The following is a 26,074-nucleotide window of genomic DNA, read 5'->3' on the forward strand; positions in this document are numbered from 1 at the left end:
GAGACTCCTCACATTAAATGTATTTCCTTACCTTTGGTGTTGAAAAGATTAATGTCAGTTTTACTTTCCAGCAGCTTCTGACTCCTGGCCTCAGGTGTGTCCGGTTAGTGACCACTCCCTTCCCCTATATATGGTCATGTAGCGCCCCTGAAGCCATTAGGGTGCTACAAGGTTCTGCATCCCCACAAGGATGCAGGACCAACCCCCTAGGGTCCCAGAAGACCAGTGCCGGTAACACACAAAAACTCTAGGTAATCCCAGTTTTTTCCAACAATCCCACATACAATGGTGCAAAGCTAGGGTCGGACCAATGGATGGCCACCTAGAGGTGGAGTCAGTCTAGTCCACTAGTTTACCAGGTGGGAGGGGCAAGACTGTGGAGAATAGTCAGTACAGAGTAGAGTGTCGAGAAGTGAAGGTGGACGTGAGGAGACGCACTGACACGGGGTTGACAGTAACCTGGTACCCAGGAGAGTAGTTGCCGGTGGAGTACTCCCGGAACTACGCACAGAGGGGGTACAGGACCCTACGACAGGTGGGCGGGGAAAGCAGGGAATACGAGATTGAATAATGAGTGGCCGGCTTTTTCAAAAGAGGAGAAGCCGCCGGAGCAGTGTGACCGCCGTGCAGCGCCGCGCCGGTGATCGGTGAGTATGAGAGAGGGGGGGGGGAATAGACTGACATGGACAGAGAGAGAGACCGACAGACCGACCGACAGAGAGAGAGACCGACCGACAGAGAGAGAGAGACCGACCGACAGACCGACCGACAGAGAGAGACCGAGAGGGAGAGACCGACTGACAGAGATAGACCGACATTGTGAGACCTCACTCATCTTGTGTTTTGAGAAACATGTGATTAATGTGTTTAGAAAAACGCATGTCACTAGGATGGTGTGAGTGCCGGTCCGTGTGAAATGCATTTTTTTCATGCTCCCATAGACTTACATTGGAGTGACTCACGCGAGAAACTCTCCAAAACGCAGCATGCTGCGATTTTTTTCTCACTCCGATTTGGACTGAGAAACAAATAGCAGATGGGAGCTGCCTCATTGATTAACATGGGTCCGAGTGCAATGCGAGAATTTCTCACATTGCTCTACTGCGAGAAACTCGCAAGTGAGAAGCCGGCCTTACTGCATGTTATGGACGTTGATAGATTAGACTTTATAGAGTGGAATATCAGATGCTTTTTATTTACATGTCATTTCCTTCACTGAAGTGTAGATTAGAGCTAGCGGTTGTCTGTCTGAACTATCGATGACTTCCGTCTCCCAGGCTGCAATCACTGACAAGGTGACATTTAGCCAAGCACATATTTCATAAAGGAACAGATTTCTCTATAGAAAATCTCTGGACAAGCAGAGTCTAGTTGTGTTTATATTAATAGCATAACATAGGACTAAATAGGAAAAGGGCTCAGCAATACTTCGCTCTGAATGCAGCCATTTAGTCACATAGCCCTCTATCAAGCTAGTAACGCTGGATAATTGACGCATGCGTAGATCATCTTTGGGCATTTCGCTGGTTTGTTTGTAGTCAAGTCTATTCTTGTGCCCACAGCGCCCTCTGGCGTTTGTAACAAGTGACTGGTGTAAGATTAATTGTGATCCCGGAAGCTCTCCAGTGTGGGCGGAAGCCAGCGTCGGCCATGATTGATGCTGGCAAGAGGGCAGTGACAGTTCTGTACGAGGACGGAGAGGGTGTTCTGTACAAGTGGAGGCTGCTTCTGCTTCCTGTGCTGCTGCATGTGACACGAGCTGAGATAACCGTGTTTATATGGAACCCTTGTGGATCGTGAGAAGCAGGACTTGACAGGTTCCCATTTCTTGTGATGTACAGTCAGAGGTTGATAGACTCCAATGACCTTTGCACTGGTTTAAAGGAGTTTTCTGAGAAATCAGGGCTTGCAGGGGCTTTCTACACATCTGTATGCGCCATGTTTCTTGGGGTGCGTGGCCATTTCAGATGTTCTCTGCAGATTTCCAATAATCTCATACACAGCTGTAGGAGAACAGACTGATCTGCTGAAAAGTACAACCCCTTCTGAAATAAAGCCATGGATGCCCCCGTAGCCCTCTGGGCAGGTCACGTGGCATTGTTTTCCATCAGGGCGGAAGAAAGCAAAGGCTATAGCCCTTCAGCAGTTCTATTTGCTGCTTTTCTAGAAGACTAGCTACCGCTTATAGACTTCAGTAGTGGCCGGTAACCTAGGCAACATGCAGTAAACAAAATGATAGATTGCTCCGTTATTAAAAATCCTTTGCACTTTCAAGAAGTAAATTGCAAAGTTGCTTGTGTACCGCCCCGCGGCCGCCGAGCCGCTCGGATCCGTGCTCGTGTTCTACGGGTGGTGGCTCGAGCCTCTCACGGACCGGGGGGGGTCACGTCACTCTGCAAGGGGGGTTGGCGCTACGCGCGGGGGATGCGGGTGTTTTGTTTTGGAATTATAGTTCGTGACGCCACCCACGGGTCGTGGTGATTGTGAACACCGGTGAAGGTACGGGGACTTCCGGGAGCGGTGTAGTGGCACAGCTAGGTGTTGACCCCTCCATGGGTAGGGGATGTTGGTCCCGGGGCCTGGTTGGTGAGGGCCGGGGTGCAGGGCGCAGTGCAGCGTGGCGCGGTGCCGGATGGCACTGGTGTACTCACTCTGATACAAGACACTGGAGTCGCTGGTAAACCAAACAGAGTGATGAACGGGGCCCGCAGCCAGCTGCAGCTTTTCTGTTAGATTGGTAATGTCCGCCTTTCTCCTGCACCTGTGTGTAAATCTTGACTCCTGTGCCTGGGCACTGGTAGCCCGCTCCCCGGCGTATAAGTGTCGTAGGAGCCTGTTTGCCCGCAGACACTGGCCCTTTGGATCTCTTGCCTTTGGCGGTGGCACTTATCCGGACTGGTTGGGCTGTTGCCTTCAATCAGGACATAGGTGGGAATGAACCCCTGAGGTCCAGACCACAATCAGTTGATTTGACTATGGTGGTGGCTTATAGCCTAGTTCGGGGTCTGAGTACCCTGCCTGGTGCTCCGGTATCCAGTTGGCTCCCCGGTTCGGTTCCGGCGGGCCACTACCCTGTCCCAGTCCCTTACGGTTCCACCGGTCGTATTCCCGGTCTCCTGCAGGCGGCCACTACCGTCTTCCTCCTTGCCAATGGTGACTGGGCTCCAACCCAGCCACCGGAGTAGTCTTTGGCAGGCCTGAGCACAGGTCTGCTTCTGGACACTACCTCCCTCCTTCACTGTCAGAACTCCTCTCTCAACTACTTGAACTTCACTTCTTAGGTTCCCGGCTCCAGGCCTGTGAACTCCTCGGTGGGTGGAGCCAACCGCCTGGCTCTATGTCCCCTGGTGTGGACATCAAACCTGGAGGGTTGTGACAAGGTTTTCTGTGTTTGACTGCTGTTACCTAACTGGAAGGGGTGTGATGTTGTGTGTGTGACTACCTGGGACGACCTGGCTAGTCCAGGGCGTCACACTTGTCTTTACAAGAACTTTGCAACTTTATACTTGTATGATATAGAGAAACCCCTTTAGTATGTTTATATGATATATGGGCCACACGTGGAAATACAGAAGCAGGAGAGCGGAAGAGATGTAAGGGGAACTAGTCAGGCAATGCATGTCACCCAAGCAGGGCAACGTGCATCGGAGCCTGGCTGCACGATGTCAGCAAGGTGTATTACTCTATGAAAAGCAAAAAAACTGTAAAAATCGCCAGCTGCATGTGACTGACATGTCTCCTTACATACCCACCAAGAAGAGATCTGTCAATCACTCGCTGCAGATACCCCTTTCCACCCTTTTGCGGTTTTCATATTTTTAACTTATATGTCTCAATAAATTTTTGATTTTTAAATAAAATTATTTTTGGTGCTGGATTCCATTTTTCCCTGCCCCCTTCCTCCCCTCATTGACTTACTGTTGTTTCCAGACTGGGCTATGCTGAAGGATCCGTGCACTGCAAATGTTTCCGGGGACCATATATCCTGGTAAGCTGAAAATTCTTTTTTCTACTCTGGATTTATTGCTACAGCTAATTTCTCACTAAATTGTGTTAATTTTGCTGCAGATTTTGCTACGGAAATACTCAGGTTATGTTGGGTAAGAAACAGTTGGGACCAGCCCATAGGGGATTTGCTGAGGGAGAGAGATGCTTATTGTTAGAACGTCAGATAGGGCCCAGCCTGTGACAGAGACAGACTTCAGGTCTGAGTAACAGCAGAGCCCCATGACGTGGGTGTCCTGAAGTGAGGGAGATTGTTATCAAGGATAGCACAACTGAGGAAAAGATGGAAAACTGAGAAGGATGTGACTATGACACGAAATGATCTTGTGGAGTCGGGATAGCGCACTGACCAATGGAACGAGTGCCCAAGAGACGGGTTCTGGTGCAAGTCGGAGCAGGACAAGGAATGAAGTGTCTACTTGAGCGGTTGTTCCCTAATCATCTGCAGTAGCTTAGTGCTTGCTCCAGCCATATTGGCAACATACCTGCAAGAGGGAAAAGATGTGCAACTGCTTAAGGAGGAAACTGACTTCTAAAGACTGTGATGTACTAGGCTGGGTAGTGTTGGGCAGACAAAGATTTACAGAGGTTGGAACAGCTGAAGTGATGTTCTGTGACAATGAAGTGTAGGAGAAGATTGTGCCCGCTATCCAATGTACATCGTATTCAAATTTATGTTTAGTAAAACTAGGATTTTAAGGAACTTGCGGTCTCCCTTAATGAACTATATACTATCTGGTTCTGGCCGGCCAAAACCATCGGTAACATGTGGCCTGCAAAGGCGTATCACCTCCATAATGCAACATCACTCAGGCAGAACCTCCATCTCCACATAGCGTGCTAGGGTGATGCAGACGACTACAGCGGGCTTTACACGCTGCGATCTCGCTAGCGAGATCGCAAGAGATCGTACCTGCCCCCGTCGGTTGTGCGACATGGGCATATCGCTGCCCGTGCCGCACAACCTCGCTTAACCCCATCACACGCACTTACCTGCCTTGCGACGTCGCTCTGGCCGGCGAACCGCCTCCTTTCTAAGGGGGCGGTTCGTGCGACGTCACAGCGACGTCACGCGGCAGCCGTACAATAGAAGCGGAGGGGCGGAGATGAGCGGGACGTAACATCCCACCCACCTCCTTCCTTCCGCATTGCCGGTGGACGCAGGTAAGGAGATGTTCGTCGCTCCTGCGGTGTCACACACAGCAATGTGTGCTGCCGCAGGAACAAGGAACAACATTGCTAATAAGCAGAAAACAATTTTTTGTTTCAGGACGACCTCTCCGCGGCAAACGATTTTGACCGCTTTTGTGATCGTTTAAGGTCGCTCATAAGTGTCACACACTGCGATATCGTTATTGACGCCGGATGTGCGTCACAAACACTGTGACCCCGACGATAATTCATTAACGATATATCGTAGCGTGTAAAGCCCGCTTACCACCCCGCACCGCGCTATACTCGACCTATTTAGATGAGGCTCGTCATAAATCTGTTCTCAGGATCAGTCGTACTATAATGATCCCAGGAATAAACTTTTCCAACTTGGTCCATCCCCTTAAATGACCTGCTCTGTGCTTGCTCCATTTGTGCCATCTCCTTCTTATACACTTGTGCCTAACAAGGTTCACATTCAGGAATTCTGTCTCAGACTGGTTTATATTTTTGCTGATCATCTCTCGCTTTTGATGCATCTTATAATATTATATGTCTTGACAACAGCTTTCTGGCACTAGTCAGTTAAGTTAAAGGAGTCGCTCCTTCTCAGATATTTATAGCATATTCACAAGATAATAGAGGACTAAAGTTGGTGTGAATCTTTGTAGGACCTGTTCCATTGACCACGTTGATTATCTGTTGCCGCAGGATAGGAGCACTGGGATCTGCTTTTTACCTGAAACCATTAGCGTCTGCCGTTGATTAGCTGGCCTGATGGTAAATTGTTGGTGGTCGTCTAATCAAATAAGAGCCTTGGATACCATCACATAAGAGGGGGTTCTCAGGGCTCCTGTCCAGCGACCGTAGATTCCTGACGTGATCGATGGACCATTCGTCTCTATGGAAGACCCCTCTGATGTATAATAAGGCATATTAAAAGGAATTCTCCTGATCTGACAAACATGTTAAGGATAATTTAATGCTCATGAAAATCAGCATAATGATTAAGAGTAGTTCATATGCCTGGAGGGATCTGCTAAGGGTATGGTCCCTCCTTACTGTAGAGTGAGATTTATCTGTACTATCAGCAGGAATACAGCATTCCAGGTACAGGCAAACTTATATAGCACACATTCAGTAATTACCCAATTAGAGCATGGAGCCATATGTGCCGCCCCCATGCCAGCAGCTGGCGCTGCTCGGGTCCGAGCCTTCTAGGGTGGTGGCTCGAGGGTCTCCGGACCCAGGGGTCTCGCGGACACGCCAAATAAAATGGAGGGGGCGTAGATGTACGGGCTAGGCCGTATTAAGTTCGTGACGCCACCCACGGTGTGTGGTGAGGTGGGACACCACCGCTGCTTTTATGGGGCACCCGGGGGAGATGTTGTGGCAGCTAGTTGTTAACCCCTCCGTGGGTAGGGATGGTTGCCCCGGGGCCTAGTGTCTTTGTGGAGGGTATAGCGACCGCAGGGAGTGTTTGTTTACTCACAGTTAATAAACCACACAAGTCTCTGGTAAACCAAGGTGCTGGTGGCTGGTGCCATGGCCGGTTGCATTCGGGTCCCCCACCCGGCTGGTGGTCTCTATCCTTTTCCTCTGCACTGTTTTGTGTAAGGTGGACTTCCTAGTCTGAAACTCAGGAGTCCGCTCCCGGCTGGATGTGGCCTAAGGAGCTGTGCCCGCAGACGCTGGCCCGTGGGATCTATGGGCCCTGGCGGTGGCCTTATCCCTATCGGTGGCCTGTTGTCTTCTATGAGAGACTTTAAGTGGGACAGGACCTCTAGTCCTGGCCTCAATCGGTAAATTAACCAGTCTGCTTGTTTCCGGTTCTGGCTTCAGGGTCCGAGTACCTCCCTTTGTGCTACGGTTTCCTTGGTTAGTTCCCCGTGTCGGTACCGGCGGGCTATAACCCTGTCCCGGTCCACCTCGGTTCTGCCGAGCTGTGTTCCCGTCTCCTTCTGACGCAGACCACCATCTACCACCTAGCCAAGGTACCAGGGCTCCGACCCTGGCACCGTTCAACTTGAACTTTCTCTGCTGGAGCTACACTTAGCTCCAGCCCACACTCCTCTCCAAACTGAACTCCAAACTTTCACTGCTTGTTTTCCCACCCCAAGCTGTCTAGACCCCTGGGTGGGCGTGTCCAACCGCCTGGTCATGTCCACTGGTGTGTCTATCTTTCCCTAAGGGGGGTGACTAGGGTTTTAGGTTGGCTGTCTGTTTCCTAGTGGGGGAAGGTGTTATGCGGGTGCCTATTTGTGACTACCTTTTTTTTTTTTGCCAGGGCGTCACACATACATACAGTGGGTACGGAAAGTATTCAGACCCCTTTAAATTTTTCACTCTTTGTTTCATTGCAGCCATTTGGTAAATTCAAAAAAGTTCATATTTTACTCATTAATGGTCCCCATCTTGACAGAAAAAAAAGAAATTAAGACATTTTTGCAAATTTTTTAAACAAGAAAAACTGAAATCACATTATCGTAAGTATTTAGACCCTTTGCTCTGTATTGAGTAGAAGCACCCTCCTTTTGAGCTAGTACAGCCTTGAGACTTCTTGGGAATGATGCAACAAGTTTTTCACACCTGGATTTGGGGATCCTCTGCCATGCTTCCTGGCAGATCCTCTCCAGTTCTGTCAGGTGTGATGGTGAACGTTGGTGGACATCTATTTTCAGGTCTCTCCAGAGATGCTGAATTGGGTTTAGGTCAGGGCTCTGGCTGTGCCAGTCAAGAATGGTCACAGAGTTGTTCTATAGCCACTCCTATGTTATTTTAGCTGTGTGCTTAGGGTCATTGTCTTGTTGGAAGGGGAACCTTCGGCCAAGTCTGAGGTCCAGAGCACTCTAGAAGAGGTTTTCTTCCAGGTTATCTCTATACTTGGCTGTGTTCATCTTTCCTTCAGTTGCAACCAGTCGTCCTGACCGTGCAGCTGAAAAACAGCCCCATAGCATGATGCTGCTGTGGAGACACGGGGCTCAGTGGGTGCTCTCGTCCACTAAAACCCGCCGCCTTTAGAAAGACAGCGTGGCTCAGGGCTCATCCCAACTGAACGCTGGCCTCCTTAACCGTGGGCGTAACACTACTCAGACAACACAGGGTGAGGGAACCACAATAATTAGACTTTATTGGATCCCCAAAATATTAACGGCACATAACACATAACCAGCAAAACACACAAATGTAAAAGGCAACAGAGTCTCACCCTTCCGCTGGCTCCCCAGGGATTAGAATGTCCTTGCCTCAGAGCTTCCAGGGCCGCTTACTCCAATCCAGCAGCACCCCGCTTTCTGCGGGCACCCACCGAGAAAGGAATAGCGCCAGATTTAGGAAGCTGTGTGAGGTCTGCAAAGTCTGTAGCCAGGTGACCGGATTGTCCCAACCTGAGTGTCCTCCTTAGGTAGTCCTGGTATGATGATATAATGCTGGCAGCCGGGGTCGAAATCCCTAGACTGTGGATATGGTCTCCAACCGGAACCGGAGTCCCTAGATTGAAGCCATGGGGTATCCTGATCCTCTAGTCCACCCCTAAGAGATTAGACTGGATCCATCAGCATCCATCAACTACAACCTGGTGGCTTAAAGAAATCCCTTTTATAGCCACAGCCTTCCACTTGGATACACTGCGTCCTCATCGATGGGTTGGACAAGATCGCCTCTCCCATTGGATGAATCTCAAGCTGCATGGACAATGTTCATCCAAATGATGTCTACAGGATGACTGAGGGTATACATGTAGTCTGGAGGTCACCGACTAGACAGTGGCTACTAAGGTAATTACATTAGCAATACACAACTACAATACAATGATTACTGGAAGAATCTGAAGAAACAATAGGTAAGAAAACATGACTTAGCACACATAAGAACAATACGTCTGGCTGAATGTTAAGAAACTTTAACCCATGAGATGCATTGGGTGTCCATGTCGTCACATTCCTCCCCCTTCTTAATATTAGCCAGACATGATAGGCTTCCGATCATCCTTCTCCTCTTGACGGCATTGTCCTTTTTAATGATGAGGTCAGCAACAGAGGCTCGCATCTATACACCTCCCCCTGATTACCTCCCCCAAGTTGAGCAGCCATAAAGCGGACAAGCACTAAGGTGGGGTCCATGAGTTGGGCTTGCATACATTTCTTACTATCAATCTTCCCCCAGTCAATAGCCACAGTGTGGTTAGGCTTACTCACGGTTCTTGGCTCAGAAGTGGATGCTGGAGACTGGGAATGTGAATTATCCTTGGAAAAGATGTTAGAAAGATCCACATCAGGGTCTTGCTTGGCTTGGAAGTGGGTGATGGCTGCTTCAAACTGACTGGATAGTCCTTGTCCTAGGTCATTCTCCAAAATGACTGGTGTGAGCAGGTAATCCCCAAGCCCCACTTTCACTTCCCTCTGAGTGGTATCCGAAACAACAGGCTTGGTGGGGCCATCTATGAACCCCACTTCAACTTCCTCCTGGCTAGTCCCCGAAACAACAGGTGTAGGGAGGCTGTCCATAAACTCCATATGGACCTCTTCCTGGTCAGACCCCAAAGTAACTGATGTGGGGACGGTGTCCATAAGCTGCACATCAGCCTTGCTCTGGTCAGTCTCCACAATGACAGTTATAGGGAGACTGTTCACAAGTCCCACATCGATCGCTTCCTGGTTAGTTCCCAAAATACCAGGCGTGGGGATGCTGTTCATAAGCGGCACATCAGCCTTGCTCTGGTCAGTCTCCACAATGACCGGTATGGGGAGGCTGTTCACAATCTCCACCTCGACCTCCCCCTGGTCGGTCCTTCGGTCCAACTGCACACATGCCACAGGGACGTCTGAGCGCTGGCCCTCAGCCAGGGAGATGGATAATTGGGAATCTGGTAAATGGTCTTCTGGGGAAACAATAACTGGGCTTACCAGAGTGATGGAAGATCCAATGTCTCGAAGTCCCTGAGCCTGTATATCACCGACCTTGACCGTCTGGATGTGGGGATGGAGGTTAGCTGGTGTACGGTGTCCGGCCTGCTGTAGGGTGTGGACTGGATAAACCACTTCCTCAGCTATTGGTGTTTCTTGGGAGTAACATTCCTCAGGTCTCGTTGGTTCATCTCGGCATATGTTGACTGGTTGGAGTGGCAGACGGGCTCCAAGCATGCGGCCTCTTTGTTTTGGTGCAGCTTCTGCTGGGTAGCGGGACCATCCTTCTCGAGCGGCTGGTGCTAGCAGTACGGCAGCTGGAATCCCATAAACATATTCCAGAACCCAAGCCCTCTCTTCTCTTGAGGATCTAGGCCCCAATGCATCCAACAACGCTGTGGCTTGGGCCATTTTGGACCAAGTTGCTTCCCGATTGTCACTAGATCCATGATGTGGCACATAGTTTAAATCCTCTGGGTCAATATCGGCGGGATCCTCATCGTCCTCTGCATCATTCTGGGCATCCCAACGGACTAATTTCTGGATCAAGTCCGACCGAGTCTCAGCGTTCCAGTAGATAATCTTTCGCCTCTGGCACAGATCCTGTAGAATCCATTTACTGCTGCGGTCGTAACTCCTCTCTGGTCCTTGTCCCATGGCTGAGCTGGTGGGGTTGGACATGGCAGCGTCCGAAACCTGAATGCCTCCCCTATGGCCTGCTGGGTATGCTTATGTGCCTCCCTGGTTGTTGAGCCCTGGACGGTGTCCACGAACACCAGTCCGCTGCAGCTTCCCTGGGTAAACCAGGCTGAGTAGTATCCCACTGCTGCCACCAATTGTGGAGACACTGGGCTCAGTGGGTGCTCTCGTCCACTAAAACCCGCCGCCTTTAGAAAGACAGCTTGGCCGAGGGCTCATCCCAACTGAACGCCGGCCTCCTTAACCGTGGGCGTAACACTACTCAGACAACACAGGGCGAGGGAACCACAATAATTAGACTTTATTGGATCCCCAAAATATTAACGAGAAATGGGGGGGAGAGCCAGCACTGCTTATGAGTGGCATGCAGCAATGAAAAAGTAAAAAGTGTAATATTCACAAATTCATTCCTACTGTAACAATTCAATGAGATTTTTGGCAAATAATTGATCAATGATTTGAGCCCCCCTGCCCCGTCACGGCAAATCTCTATAAGGGGGGTCCCTACACTATAGTTATAATATACAAACGTACCATAAGGTCTCGTATAATGCGCAGGACCATATAGGAACATCACCTACCTGAGAAGTGTCAGAACCGCTCCCATGCTGCAAGGGCTGACAACTGCGAGTAGATGGGCAGTCCAGGTGCCAGCGTGTGCGGCAGAACCACACACACCAGCACAAATAATGATGCCTGTATGCCTGTGTGATGCCTTATGTTGGTGCCTGTTCACATACAGCCACCGCCTCCTGTTCTATAGGCATTATTACTTAAGCACCACCTGCCTGGGGCTGTTCCGCCCTTCATCCATGTCTGCTGGTCTGACACTGTGGGGGCTAGTTCTGACATTGTGCTGGAGTGTGTGGTTATGCCGCACACGCTGGCATCTGGACTGCCCATCTACTCGCAGTTGTCAGCCCTTGCAGCATGGGAGCGGTTCTGACATTTCTCAGGTAGGTGATGTTCCTATATGGTCCTGCGCATTATACGAGACCTTATGGTACGTTTGTATATTATAACTGTAGTGTAGGGACCCCCCTTATAGAGATTTGCCGTGACGGGGCAGGGGGGCTCAAATCATTGATCAATTATTTGCCAAAAATCTCATTGAATTGTTACAGTAGGAATGAATTTGTGAATATTACACTTTTTACTTTTTCATTGCTGCATGCCACTCATAAGCAGTGCTGGCTCTCCCCCCCATTTCTTCCAAAATATTAACGGCACATAACACATAACCAGCAAAACACGCAATTGTAAAAGGCAACAGTCTCACCCTTCCGCTGGCTCACCAGGGATTAGAATGTCCTTGCCTCAGAGCTTCCAGGGCCGCTTACTCCAATCCAGCAGCACCCCGCTTTCGGCGGGCACCCACCGAGAAAGGAATAGCGCCAGATTTAGGAAGCTGTGTGAGGTCTGCAAAGTCTGTAGCCAGGTGACCGGATTGTCCCAACCTGAGTGTCCTCCTTAGGTAGTCCTGGTATGATGATATAATCCTGGCAGCCGGGGTCGAAATCCCTAGACTGTGGATATGGTCTCCAACCGGAAACGGAGTCCCTAGATTGAAGCCATGGGGTATCCTGATCCTCTAGTCAGCTCCTAAGAGCTTAGACTGGATCCATCAGCATCCATCAACTACAACCTGGTGGCTTAAAGAAATCCCTTTTATAGCCACAGCCTTCCACTTGGATACACTGCGTCCTCATCGATGGGTTGGACAAGATCGCCTCTCCCATTGGATGAATCTCAAGCAGCATGGACAATGTTCATCCAAATGATGTCTACAGAAAGACTGAGGGTATACATGTAGTCTGGAAGTCACCGACTAGACAATGGCTACTAAGGTAATTACATTAGCAATACACAACTACAATACAATGATTACTGGAAGAGCCTGGAGAAACAATAGGTAAGCAAACATGACTTAGCACACATAAGAACAATACGTCTGGCTGAATGTTAAGAAACTTTAACCCATGAGAGGCATTGGGTGTCCATGTCGTCACAGCTGCCACCACCATGTTTCATTGTTGGGTTTGGATTGGGCAGGTGATGAGCAGTACCTTTTTTTCTCCACACATACCGTTTAGAATTATCACCAAAAAGTTCTATCTTCGTCTCATCAGACCAGAGAATCTTATTTCTCATAGTCTGGGAGTCCTTTGTGTGTTTTTTGCAAACTCTATGCTGGCTCTCATATGTCGTGCAGTGAGAAGAGGATTCCGTCGGGCCACTCTGCCATAAAGGCCCGACTGGTGGAGGGCTGCACTGATAGATGACTTTGTGGAACTTTCTCCCATCTCCCATCTTCATCTCTGGAGGTCAGCCACAGTGATCTTGGGGTTCTTCCTTACCTTTCTCACCAAGGCTCTTCTCCCATGATTACTTAGTTTCGCTTGATGGCCAGGTTTAGGAAGAGTTCTGGTGGTCCCAAACTTCTTCCATTTAAGGATTATGGAGGCCACTGTACTCTTAGGAACCTTGAGTACTGCAGAAATTCTTTTGTAACCTTGGCCAGATCTGTGCCTTGCCACAATTCTGTCTCTGAGCTCCTTGGGCAGTTCCTTTGACCTTATGATTCTCATTTGGTCTGACATGCACTGTGAGCTGTGAGGTCTTATATAGACAGGTGTGTGCCTTTCCAAAACAAGTCATGGATCTGAATAGTTATGACCATGTGATATTTCAGTTTTTCTTGTTTAATAGATTTGCAAAAATGTCTGAATTTCTGGTTTTTTTTCTGTCAAGATGGGGTGCAGAGTGTACATTAATGAGAAAAAATGAACTTTTTTAAATTTACCAAACGTCTGCAATGAAACAAAGAGTGAAAAATGTAAAGAGATCTGAATACTTTCCGTACACACTGTACATAGCAGAAGAGATCTCCATTAGGAGGGAAAACCAGATGATCCTGGAGCCTGCAGTGACTGAAAGCTATTTGGATATTAGAAAGCCTCGACTTTGTAATAAGGCAGACAATTTTAACATTTATGAAGGTGGGACAGAGGACATATTGCTGATCATTGAGTTTTGTCACCAAAGGGTTAGTCTCATCAGAAATGGTTAAAATTACAAAATGTATATCAACAACTTTGCAATTCACTTCTCATGAAAAAAAAAAATCCCCTCAGTTCTCAAGAGTAGAGAGGCTTAATGTTATTATTTCCAGCTTCCTGCCTAGACTACGGCCACCACTGCAAGCTATTGGCAGTTGTTAATCTAAGTAAGGAGTGCAGCGCTTACAAGGTCTTTCGCTTAGAGCTTGTAAGCGCTGCTCTGCAGTGGACAGATCACTGAATCTGGCCAGCTTCAGTGACACCACTGATCTTTGCCTCTTCTTGCAGCCTGTGAGAGCGCTCAGCTCATGTCAACAGTGCAGTCATGTCCAAACTGTCAGTGACCAGGAGTGCACTGCCCCGTGGCAAGCAGTGCAAAGACGTTTAATGGACGAGTTAGGTAGAGGACAATTCTGTATAGATTGCATGTATGAGTGCATCAGGAACATTCCTCTTTATAATGTCTGCTCTTTGTCACTATTTCCCTATAGGAACCAATGTTTCTGCGTCCAGCCCTCTTGAGCCGTAGTCTCTGCACTAAGGATTTCCAACAACTTCCTAATGAAGCCCTGACCGATGGCACAGAGCAGCGGTGCCGTCAGATCCTGGGCAAGACCGCTCTGCCTCAGAGGGTGTCAGCGGGGGTCCTGGTGACATTATGCACCTCTCGTGGGACTCCTGCCTTTCTCTACACCTTGAGATCATCCAAGCTTAAAGGGAGACATAAGGGAGATGTAAGGTAGGTGGCCAGCTGCTTTGCAGAGAATAAAGATGTTTCTGAGGCTCAACAAACTAACAGGTTCCTTTGTTACCACCCCCCATTGTTGTGGGGGACAGTCGACAACGTCTCTTAACCAGCAGCATCAATTGTAATCTTTTGCTTTTGCCCTTGGAGGTTGTGTTTTTCTTATGGAATTTTTTTGCATTTTTCTGCATTAGATTTCAAAACCCATGAAAATCCTGACCATAATGTGACAATGTCACGTGCCCTTTTTAGCTGCCTTGCCCATCTGTATACCGTGTATTTGTTTCCAGCTTTCCAGGTGGCAAGTTTGATTCATCAGATGCAGATGCGATAGACACAGCACTAAGGGAAGCCCAGGAGGAGCTGGGGATAACGCTGCCTCGCAGCACAGTCTGGGGCCCAATGAAGCCAATCACAGACTGGGTAAGAAAAAAAAGAAAGTGTGTTCACCTCTCCTCGTACAAAATCCCTCCTGGGATATTGGATCCACAACTGGTGCAAAGACAAAGGAACCCTGGGCTGAAATCAGATACTAGCAAAAATAGTCCCATAGTAAAGAGGGTAGTCTCGCACGCAAACTTCAAAATTATCTTAAAAAGTGATATTTTACGAAGTCCATTTAAAATACACAGCGTTTAAAACAGTACACCCTGGCAAAAGTAAATGTGAAGTCATACGCGTTTCGAACCATTCTATGTTGATGTATGCCATGACTAAAAACCGCATAGGGATTACGATTTATTTTTGTTAGGATGTTAGTTTTTAAAGGGACTATAATGTTTTGCGATAAATTGGATAATATTCCTAGGGAACTGTGTTTGTGTGTAACATTATTATTATAGTGCCATTTATTCCATGGCACTTTACATGTGAAAAAGGCGGAAAACATAATAGGGACAAGTACAATAATCATAAACAATACAATGCACAGACTGTTACAGGAGGATAGAGGTCCCTGCCCGCGAGGACTCATAGTCTACAAAGGATGGGTGAGGATACAGTAGGGGAGGGTGATCTATCTATTATTATCTATTATTATAGTGCCATTTATTCCATGGCACTTTACATGTGAAAAGGGGCATACATAGACGAATACAATAATCATGAATAATACAATGCACATAGTGATACGGTAGGAGAGAGGATCCTGTCTGCAAGGACTCAGTCTACAAGGGATGGGTGAGGATACAGTAGGGGAGGGTAAAGATGGCCGTGTGGCGCTATGGAGGATTGAGGGTTACGGCAGGTTGTAGGCTTGTTGGAAGATGTGGGTCTTCGGGTATCTTTTGAAGGTTTTCACGGTAGGTGAGAGTCTGATATGTTGGGGCAGAGAGTGCCAGAGTATGGGGAATACACGGGACAAATCTTGTATGCGAATATAGGAAGAGGAGATGAGAGGGGAGTAGAGAAGGAGATCTTGTGAGCACCGGAGGTTGCATACAGGTAGGTACCAGGAGACTAGGTCAAATTTGTAAGGAGTCGTTGGGCAATGTGAAGCCAGTGAAGGGATTGGCAGAGCGGAGATGTCAAGGACTAGCGGGGGGACAGATGGATTAGTTGGGCAGCATAGTGTAAAATGGATTGTAGAGGGTGCGAAAAATGAAAATGTTATGGGTCCCGGAAAATGGCGATATCCAATTTAGTTTTCACTACTAAAATAATAATTGCTGTAATCGAACAGATGAGGAGAATCATATTGCAGGCATCCAATTTATGCTGTAATAAGCAATTACCAAAAAATTGTCAGAATTGCGTTTTGTGGGGTTATTTTTCAATTTCACCTCTCTTGTAATTGTTTTTTTTTATAAAAATGTAAAAGTAATGGCTGTTAGAAGAATGGGAGCAAACAACCCAAAAACGGAAATTGGCCATATTGGGAAGGGGGTAAAAAGAGTCCTGTACTTGTATCGCTTGGGATCTTTTGCACTTCTGCCTCACCTAATACGTTTCTCCCTCTGTACTTGCAGACAGGCATGGTCATAGTGCCAGTCTTAGCGAATATTGGATGTCTGGAAGATCTGGCAGCAAATCCCAATCCAGAAGAGGTTAGCACCGTTCTACAATCTGATTTCTGCATTTTGAGGTGATCTAGCAATCATGCTATGTTCAGTGTGATGTGGCACTTTTGTAGAGGCTCCACTGGTATGGTAACAGGGAGATTTCCATCTGGCGGAGGCATGAGGCATCTAGTCTGTTGTACGAGTAGTTCACTCTAATAATGTACAGTAGAAGTGGGCAATTAATATTCCCAGAGGGGCCACAAGAGAGACGTGACTGTTGTGGAGTGCTGAGCCAATAGACTGAAATCAAGCTTGCTGAATATTAATATATACATATTATAATTATTATTTGATATTAATTGTATCACTTAATATTGAGCACAATTAAAGGGATATTTCTATCTCCAAGATCCTATCCCAATATATAGAAGGTGTAATATTAATATTAGCAAATGCCTCCAATTAGAAATGTGGCTCATACTGTATATAAGAGGATATAACAAACACAAAATCAGCTCACCCAGGTCTGTTGGAGACTCCAAATAGGGGACAGGTGCACGGGCAAAACGGCCGGCCAAGCCAGGGAACTCCACAAAGAAAAAAAATGTCCAGCATCAACGTCCAAGTAAATAAAAGGTCAATTTTTATTCAGAATCCATTAAAAATTGACCTTTTATTTACTTGGACGTGGATGCTGGACATTTTTTTTTTTCTTTCTGTATATAAGAGGGTTATGTGGGGGCTTGCACTATATATGGGGTTATGTGGAGGCTCATACTAAATATAGGGAGGCTAAGTGGGGTCTCAAGCTACAGTATATATAAGGGGTGTCCACATACTTAAAGGGTTATTCCCATCTCCAAGATCCTCTCAATATGTAGTAGGTGTAGTAATAATAATAATAATAATAATAGCAAGTACCTCCAATTAGTAATGTAGTATAGTTCTTCTGATATAGTCATGTCTCTTACCTCATATGCAGGGCATTGCAGTTGCTTAGGTATCCATGGTTACAACCATAGGCAACTAACTAACTCACTATATGAGTGAATGTAACCATGGATACCCAAGCTGCAAAGTCCTGCACATGAGGCTTGGCTTTATCAGGAGGACCATACTACATTTCTACAATTCTAATTGGAGGTATTTATTAAAATTATTATTACACCTACTACATATTGAGATAGGATCTTGGAGATGGAAATAACCCTTTAAGTATGCAGACACCCCTTTATATACTTTATTACCCCACACATAGCCCTGTATATACAGTATGAGCCTCCACAGTCCCCTATATACAGCATGAGCCCCCACATAGCCTCCCTATATACAGCATGAGCCTCCACATAACCTCACTATATTCAGTCACATATACGAGGATAGGGGGGGACCACAACACCTACTTACTTCACTACTGTTCCCCAGCGCTCTACACGGTGTGCGGTGTACTGACTCCACACAGCAGATGTGATGAAGTGAAGTCTTCACATCAGCTATAGCAGTCACACAGGGTGATTAGTGGAAGAAGCACCTATCAGCCCCATCCTGCATCAATGTATTCACCACTATTGCATCCTAAGGATGCAGGTTTCAATGATATTGTACGTCAGCGTGCAGCGGTGGGCATGGTGTGGCCCGCTGTTTTCAGCCGTTCAGCTGTTCTGGCCCACAGGTGGGACTGGAACAGCCAGGAGGCCGGATGTGACCTGCAAGACGCACTTTGCCCAGCTCTGTTGTAGATTATGCCACAGTGGGAGCATGAGGATATGACTAAGAAAACACAAGGCTAGAATGATCCTTGGTCTTGGCTTAACCTAGGTCCAGAAAGAATCTGTGCCCACTGTCGGGTGCATACACTCAGGAAGTATGTGACAGTCTGTGGGCACAGTCAGGAGGGATGGCAAGTCATCCGTCTACTGTAGGGGCCTATTATAGAGAAACATGCTGCATGGTATAAGTTTCTCTGCAAATAAAAGAAACGGATTGGGAATACTAAATGAAGCAAGCTTAAGAGTATATATGAGTTACATGTGCATATACCTTCAGCTCTATAAATTCTGAGTCAGCACTATCACAGCCAAACGTGGTGCTCAACTGGTTTAAGAAAATTGCAAGTAGCAAAAAATAGAAAAAACTGTGATTTTCACCCCACGGCTAAACAATTTATCCAGGCTCCCTGGATAAGGCTGGACCGCACCAAACAGATGTTTTTTCCTTCTATATCATTGGTCCAGTAATTAATAAAGAATTTTAACCATGTAGTGAGTTTTTTTTCTATTTTTTTTGCCAAGTTTCTTTGCAGAGGACCACTGTATAGTAAAGTATAGTCTGATGTGTTTTCCTATACAGTTAAATAATATGCAGAACAGTCTTTTGGCCTCAGACTGGTGAATGGTCGCCTATGATGACATTACAGTGTAGATCAGGGAAAGCTCTGGACCTATACGGTAGGCTAGGTGAACAGATGTAGTGTGCACCAAGCCTTAACTCTACTCTGAAGAATTACACTAACATTGTATTCTTGACCCAAGATTGTCTTACTCATGATCTTCTGTTTGGTTCTTAGGTGGAATCACTCCTCACACTTCCACTTTCACTTGCGTGTACAAGCTCCATTCGTGGTTACACATGTTTCCGCCAGCGTGGGCGCTATGCTTATACTCTACCAGTCTTCCAGCTCCCGGGATACAAAGTATGGGGGCTTACAGCAATGATGACAGACTCTGCCCTATCCCTGCTGTTCCCGGGCTCATATCATAGCGTCCTAAGTGGCTCTCGAATTCGGTGACAGTATTTAAAAAAAACAAAACAAACAAAAAAAAAAACTTAGTGCTGTTAAGTACACAAAAAGATAAAATAAAGATTTTTTTAAGTACATAATTTGACTTCCTTTTCTGGAATATATAGAAGTTGTCCAGTTACCAAAACTGATTTCTTTTTTCTCCAAATCTTGCTAATATGTGCCTCTCCACACATCTATTATGTTATTTCAAAACAGTCAAAGGTTGGAGAGAGAGAATAGAGAGCGAGAGGATAGAGCGAGCGAGAGAATAAACAGAGAGAATAGAAGATAGAGAGAAAAGAGATCCAGACAGAGATAGAGGGATACAGACAGAGATAGTGCTTTCCACTCTGCAGACACACACACACTGTGTTCTGCTTTCACACATACACTCTGCACTACACACACACACACACACTGCTCTGTGCTCTGAACACTACACACACTGTGCTATGCACTCCACACACACACACACACACACACACACACACACACACACACACACACACACACACACTGTGCTCTGCACTCTACCCACACACACTCTGTGCTCTGCCCTCTACACACACACACTGTGCTCAGCACTCTACACACACTGTGCTCAGCACTCTACACACACTGTGCTCTGCACTCTACACACACTGTGCTCTGCACTCTACACACACTGTGCTCTGCACTCTACACACACTGTGCTCTGCACTCTACACACACTGTGCTCTGCACACTACACACACTGTGCTCTGCTCTCACACACTGCGCTCTGCTCATTCTCCCCCCCCTGCGCAATAACATACTCACCCGACGTGATTCCTCCTCTCCCTCTCCTCTCGCTCCTGGTGCCGGCACGCACACAGCTGCAGGATGGGTAAGTGAATTCTTCTGCTCATGCTGGGCTGTGACGTGTGGTGAGCACCGCCGTCAGCCCAGTCATTCAGGATCAGAGGCAGCTGCTGATGTAACGTCAACTTTGAGAGCCCGGAAGTTGACATGAGATGAGCGGATAGCAGAGGCCACAGCACCCGGGGTCATGTGATCGGCACTGAGCAAGCAGAATAGCGCCACTCAGTGCCAGAACTGGAAATAGAAGGTAATTAAAAAGAGACTTATAATAGGGATTTAAATTGATAGTGAAAAATTAAAAAATGGGTGAACCACCCCTTTAAAGAAACTTCCAGACAACAGAAGTCGTCTTATAGAGTTCTGGATTATTAGCACTCGTACAGCGGGTAATGAGGCTCATTGCTATTATAATTAAAACAGATTCCATTTTTTTGGGTTGAGTGTCTTGTGAGTCGCCCCGGCCACGGCGGTCACCTCAGGGACACCGCTCCACCTCCAGGGACGCTGCAGGGACTTCTATTTGGGATCTTTTCTGGCGACAGGTATGTCAGGTTATTTACATGTGAGCCGTGACGCCACTCTCGGTTTGCGGTCGGGGTTATGGGTGACCGCCACTGCAGTTTTAACGAGCGTCTGGGGCTAATGGAATCTGCAGTTGGATGGTGTGGCCTCCCAAGAGTGAGGCTGGCCCCAGAGGCTCGGGTGTATGTGTGTAGAACAACAGGTCGCAGAATAACTCAGTCTCAGTCCAAAGTGTCTTGCAACTGGTTTTTACTCACTTTCAAATGCTTCAAGTGGCACCCAGGCGATGCTGAGATACACCAAGAGAGAACCAGGTGTCCTTCAGGCTGGTATAAGGGTGACCGTTAGCTCACCTTCCTAGCACTTCTTGTTTCGGACAACCCCCGACTTAAAGTACCGTGGGATTCATCCAGGGAAGTCACAACTGCCTTTTCTCCCCTTTCTGGCCCATTTGCTGGCAGCGTGGACCAAGGAAGATGGCTCCAGGCTCGATCCTCCTTATGGGCCCCCTCGTTTCTGCTGATGCTCGGACTCTGTTTTGGTTGGTGTGGGACTTGTTGTCCACCCCACCGGCAGGTTTAGCAGACCACTAAATGGATGTCTGGCTCTAGGGACCTTGTTGTGAATGTCATTTATGCTTTGGCTGCTGTGAGGCTCCCTCTTGTGGCCAGGAATGGTTTGGTCAGAGACCCGGTGTGTTGAGCAATGGGCGTTTCCATTGCTAACTCTGCCTATTTAAAACCTGATCTGATAGCAGGCTATGCCAGATGCCAGTTGTTCCTTGTTCACCAGCCTGCTTCATCCTGCTCCAGACCACATCTACCTCAGATAAGTGCTTTGCTCTTTATTTGTTGTTTGGTTCTTTTGGCTCTTATCTGAGTTTGTCATTTGCTGTGGTTGTTGTCAGTTTATTTGCATGCAGGGATCTTCCCTCTCAGTTGCTTAGCTGGGAAGCTCCCTACAGCTATGTTTGGAATATTGCTCCTATAAGTCCATGTGTTTGTTTCTTCTTGAATTTGTATGGTTCCTCCTTTCTGTTCATTGGTATGACAAGAGCGCCTGGTATAGGACGGAGTTCAGATCTTGTGATCTGAGGGCCTTTTTGTATTATCAGGTATTTGGATTTTTGCAGGATTTTTCTCTGGCCACCATCAGTCCCTTTCCTGTCCTGTCCTATTTAGTCAGTAGGGCCTCACCTTTTGCTAATCCTATCATCTATCTGTGTATTGTGTTTTCCTATATCACCGCAGTCTTTGAATGTGGGGGGCTTGCTATTCTTTATCTATTTTCTGAGGCAGACAGTTATTCATCTTTCCTTCCTTTAGGATGGCTAGTCCTCTGGCTGGGTTTGCGATGCACAAGATGTTAGTTCACCCCTCATCTACTTCTAGTGTTGATGGTTAGTAAGGGGATGGCGGCCAGATTAGTTGCCAATGCTCTTGTCACCTTTTACCAATGATTTATGGTGGTCTTCCTTGGTTCCGGATCATAACTGGACCTGTTCCCCGTGCGTGCCTAGCCACCAGAAGTCTCTCTACACGACCAGCTGACTTCCTCAGAGTCTTTCTGTCCAACCTCTGGTGACCGTTCTCCCCCGCCAGTGGCCACTACACGTGCAGGGTCTGACTAGCGTGTCCACTCTCCTGCGTCTCCACTACAGACTGGCTCCTTTTCCTGACTGCCGCTGTAACCTAGCTTCCAGCCTCCCCTTGATTGGATGAGGAGGCACGCCCCCTCCTGGGTCTGCCCAGGGGTCCCCTCAAAGGTGTGTGAGACCTGGTCACTATGTGTCTGTGCGTACACACCCTATTCCAGCCTTTTGGATTACCTGTTTGCACTCACCCAGCATGGGTGCAGTACTCTGTGGTGCCTGACCAGGTCAGGGGAGCCACATCTTGCGCTCTCAGCTGCTGACTTGCTGTCTTTTCTCTACATTAAACTGTCTCATACGTTCATCCAACTCTGGCCAGAAGTGGCTGATCAAGACCATCAAAAGGTAAGATACCGGTTATACTGTAGTGGTGCTCGGGATATATGAAGAGTGCCCTGGGAACTGAAGTAGCTCTGCTTGTACTGTATATACCAGTCTGCTCCCTGCAATTTGGAGGCCAAAATACTGTTATATCTGTACTAGTACTTTTCTCAAAATCGCCCCATTTGGGGTATGTTCACACTGAAAATTGGCAGAATAGAGTAGTTGCAAAACTTGTCAGTCACTATAGTGAAGAATCTTCCCATATAGAAATGTTAATGTTTTGGGTTTATAGTAGATTTTCTACTATAAACTAGAGTTAAAGGGGTTGTCTGGCTTTAGGGTACAAGTCTGTAGTCACTCTATGTGACTGCAGTTTTGTGAATCCGGGCAGCCATTGCTGTGAGAATTCTCGGGTGTTGAGAACTGGCAGGCGTATGACTGTTAGTATAACATTTGCATACACGTGCGCAGCCTCGATAAGTGCAAGTGAATTGAGTGAGGCTGAATATATTATTATTATTTATTATTATAGCGCCATTTTTTCCATGGCGCTTTACAAGTGAAAGAGGGTATACGTACAACAATCATTAACAATACAAAACAGACTGGTATAGGAGGAGAGAGGACCCTGCCCGCGAGGGCTCAGTCTACAGGGAATGGGTGATGGTACAATAGGTGAGGACAGAGCTGGTTGCGGAGTGTTGTACTGGACTGAGGGTTATTGTAGGTTGTAGGCTTGTTGGAAGAGATGGGTCTTGAAGTTCCTCTTGAAGCTTTCCATGGTAGGGGAGAGTCTGATATGCTGAGGTAGAGCATTCCAGCGTATGGGGGAGGCACTGGAGAAATCTTGTACGCGATTGTGGGAAGAGGAGATGAGAGGAGTAGAGAAGGAGATATTTTGAGGATCTGAGGTTCGGTGCAGGTAGGTACCGGGAGGCTAGGTCACATATGTAAAGAGGAGACAGGTTGTGGATGGCTTTGTATGTCATGATTAATGTTTTGAACTGGAGTCGTTGGGCGATGGGAAGCCAGTGAAGGGATTGGCAGAGTGACGAGGCTGGGGAATAGCAAGGGGAGAGGTGGATTAAGCAGGCCGCAGAGTTTAGGATAGATTGGATGGATGCAAGAGTGTTGTAAGGGAGGCCAGAGAGCAGGAGGTTGCAGTAGTCGAGGCGAGAGATGATGAGGACATGCACTAATGTTTTTGCTGATTCTTGGTTAAGGAAAGCACGGATCCGGGAGATCAGAGGACAGGTCCAGGAGGAGGAGGAGGAGGATAGAGTAGTGTCGCTTGGCTTTGGCGGTTAGTAGATCATTGGTGACTTTGGTTACGGCAGTTTCAGTAGAGTGATGTGGTCGGAAGCCAGATTGTAGCTGGTCAAAGAGGTAGCAGGAGGAGAGGTATGAGGACAATTCAAGGTGGACATGCTGTTCCAGTAGTTTTGAGGCATAGGGGAGAAGGGATATGGGGCGATAGTTTGACACAGAGGATGGGTCAAGGGAGGGCTTTTTGAGGATGGGTGTAATGGAGGCATGTTTAAAGCATGAGGGGAATACACCAGTTGTTAGTGATAGGTTGCAGAGGTGGGTTAGGGCTGGGATGAGGACTGCGGTGATGTTGTGGACGAGGTGCGATGGGAGCGGGTCAAGTGCACAGGTGGTTAGATGTGATCTTGAGAGTAGAGTGAAAAGATTGTTTTCTGTCATGATGGAGAAGCTGGATTTGGAGGAAGAGGGATGAGTGATGAGTAGCTATGATGAGGGGCCGTGGTGATTGTGGGCCAAAGCTTGCTCTGATGTTGTCAATCTTCTGCTTGACGAAAGAGGCAAAGTCTTCAGCTCAGATGAGAGGAGAGGGAGGTGGTGCTGGAGGAAGGAGGAGAGAATTGAAAGTGTTGAATAGCTGTTTAGGGTTGTGAGAGAGAGAGGATATGAGGGATGAGAAGTAGGTTTGTTTTGCAGCAGTGACTGTGGACTCTTTATATGCAATGAAGTGTTCAGTGGAATGAGACTTCTTCCATCTATGCTCAGCAATTCTGGAAGCCCGTCTCAGTTCTTTAGTCTGACTCGTGTGCCAGGGTTGCCTGTTGATTGTGCGGGTTTTGGTGTGTGTGAGGGGGGCATCTGATTCGAGAGCTGCAGAGATTGGAGTATTGTATAAAGTTGCAGCAGCATCTGCATCGTGTAAAAATGTAATGTCTGTGAGAGGGAGAAGGGACTGAGAAAGTGCGTGTAAATCAAGGTGTTTGATATTTCTGCAAGGGTGTGATAGTTTGTGGAGGGGGGGTTGCGTACTTGGAGAAGAGTGGGATGGGAATGTGAGTAGGTTGTGGTCAGACAGGGGGAGAGGTGAGTTAGAGTGGTTAGATAGGGAACAGAGGCGAGTGAAGATGAGATCCAGCGTGTGGCCATCTTTGTGAGTAGCTGCAGAAGACCATTGGGTGAGGCCGAAGGAGGAAGCGAGTGTTAGAAGTTTGGAGACAGATGAGTGGGAAGTGTCAATGTTGAAATCACCCATGATGATGGTGGGGATGTCGGTGGAAAGGAAGTGTAGTAGCCAGGTGGCGCAATGATCAAAAAAGGGAGTGGCTGGCCCTGGAGGGTGGTAAATAACAGCCAGTTGAAGGTTGGAGGGGGCATAGATGGAGTGCACCTCCACAGATGGCAGAGTAACAGAGAGCGATAGTGGAATTGGTGTAAAGGAGCATTGGTTGGACAGGAGCAAACCAACTCCTCCACCATGCTTGTTACTGGAGCGGGGGGTGTGGGAGAGTTGGAAACTGCCATAAGTAAGTGCAGCAGGAGAGGCTGTGTCAGTGGGGGTGAGCCAGGTTTCAGTGATGCCGAGGAAGGAAAGTTTATTAGTGATGAAAAGATCATGAATGTAGGAAAGTTTGTTGCAGACAGAGCGAGCATTCCATAGGGCTCCTGTTAGTGGGACTGGGGGAGCAGGGGCTGGGTGGATGGGTATGAGGTTTGAGAGGTTGCGGAAATTTGTGTTAGATTGTAGATGAGGGTTTGAAGTGACAATAGGGATGTGGTGAGGAGGACCAGGATTAGGAGAGATTTTCCCAGCAGTGAGGAGATACAGTGAGAGTGTGTAACGAGGCGAGCAGCTCTGACTGTGTTGTGACTGAAAAAGATATGGAGACTGACATTAGACAGGATGATGCCACCTTGTGGACAAGTGCTGAAATTGCTCGAGGGGCGGACGCTGTAAAATCTGATCCCCCTCCCACAGGCACTGGTTGTACAGGAAAAAAAAGTGCGGGAAAAAAGACACTGAGCTACTGGAGCTGTACCTGAACAGACCTGCCTCGGACTGCCCTCATCGCTGACGTGTGAGGGATTGCCAGAACTGCTGCAGATGTGATCCTGGACTCAAGGGACC

The 26,074-nt window shown here is 47.6% G+C and overlaps 1 protein-coding gene across 3 annotated transcripts; it reads left to right on the plus strand.

Annotated features, from left to right (window-relative positions):
• Positions 1-1,654: 1,654 nt before the first annotated feature.
• Positions 1,655-19,429, plus strand: LOC142311105 (mitochondrial coenzyme A diphosphatase NUDT8-like). Of its 3 annotated transcripts, XM_075349218.1 has the most exons (6): positions 1,655-1,817; positions 3,931-3,988; positions 14,311-14,558; positions 14,855-14,987; positions 16,532-16,609; positions 19,131-19,429. In XM_075349218.1, exons 3-6 carry the CDS (start codon positions 14,317-14,319, stop codon positions 19,350-19,352), a joined length of 675 nt encoding a protein of 224 aa, XP_075205333.1. In that variant the 5' UTR covers positions 1,655-1,817; positions 3,931-3,988; positions 14,311-14,316; the 3' UTR covers positions 19,353-19,429. The 3 variants fall into 3 exon arrangements, with proteins under 3 accessions (XP_075205333.1, XP_075205332.1, XP_075205335.1); XM_075349217.1 differs by lacking the exon at positions 3,931-3,988 and having other exon boundaries at positions 19,131-19,428; XM_075349220.1 differs by lacking the exon at positions 3,931-3,988 and having other exon boundaries at positions 16,532-16,647; positions 19,131-19,396.
• Positions 19,430-26,074: the final 6,645 nt, after the last annotated feature.

The sequence above is a fragment of the Anomaloglossus baeobatrachus genome, chromosome 5 (genome assembly GCF_048569485.1).
Source record: "Anomaloglossus baeobatrachus isolate aAnoBae1 chromosome 5, aAnoBae1.hap1, whole genome shotgun sequence".
Taxonomy (NCBI): Eukaryota; Metazoa; Chordata; class Amphibia; order Anura; family Aromobatidae; genus Anomaloglossus; species Anomaloglossus baeobatrachus.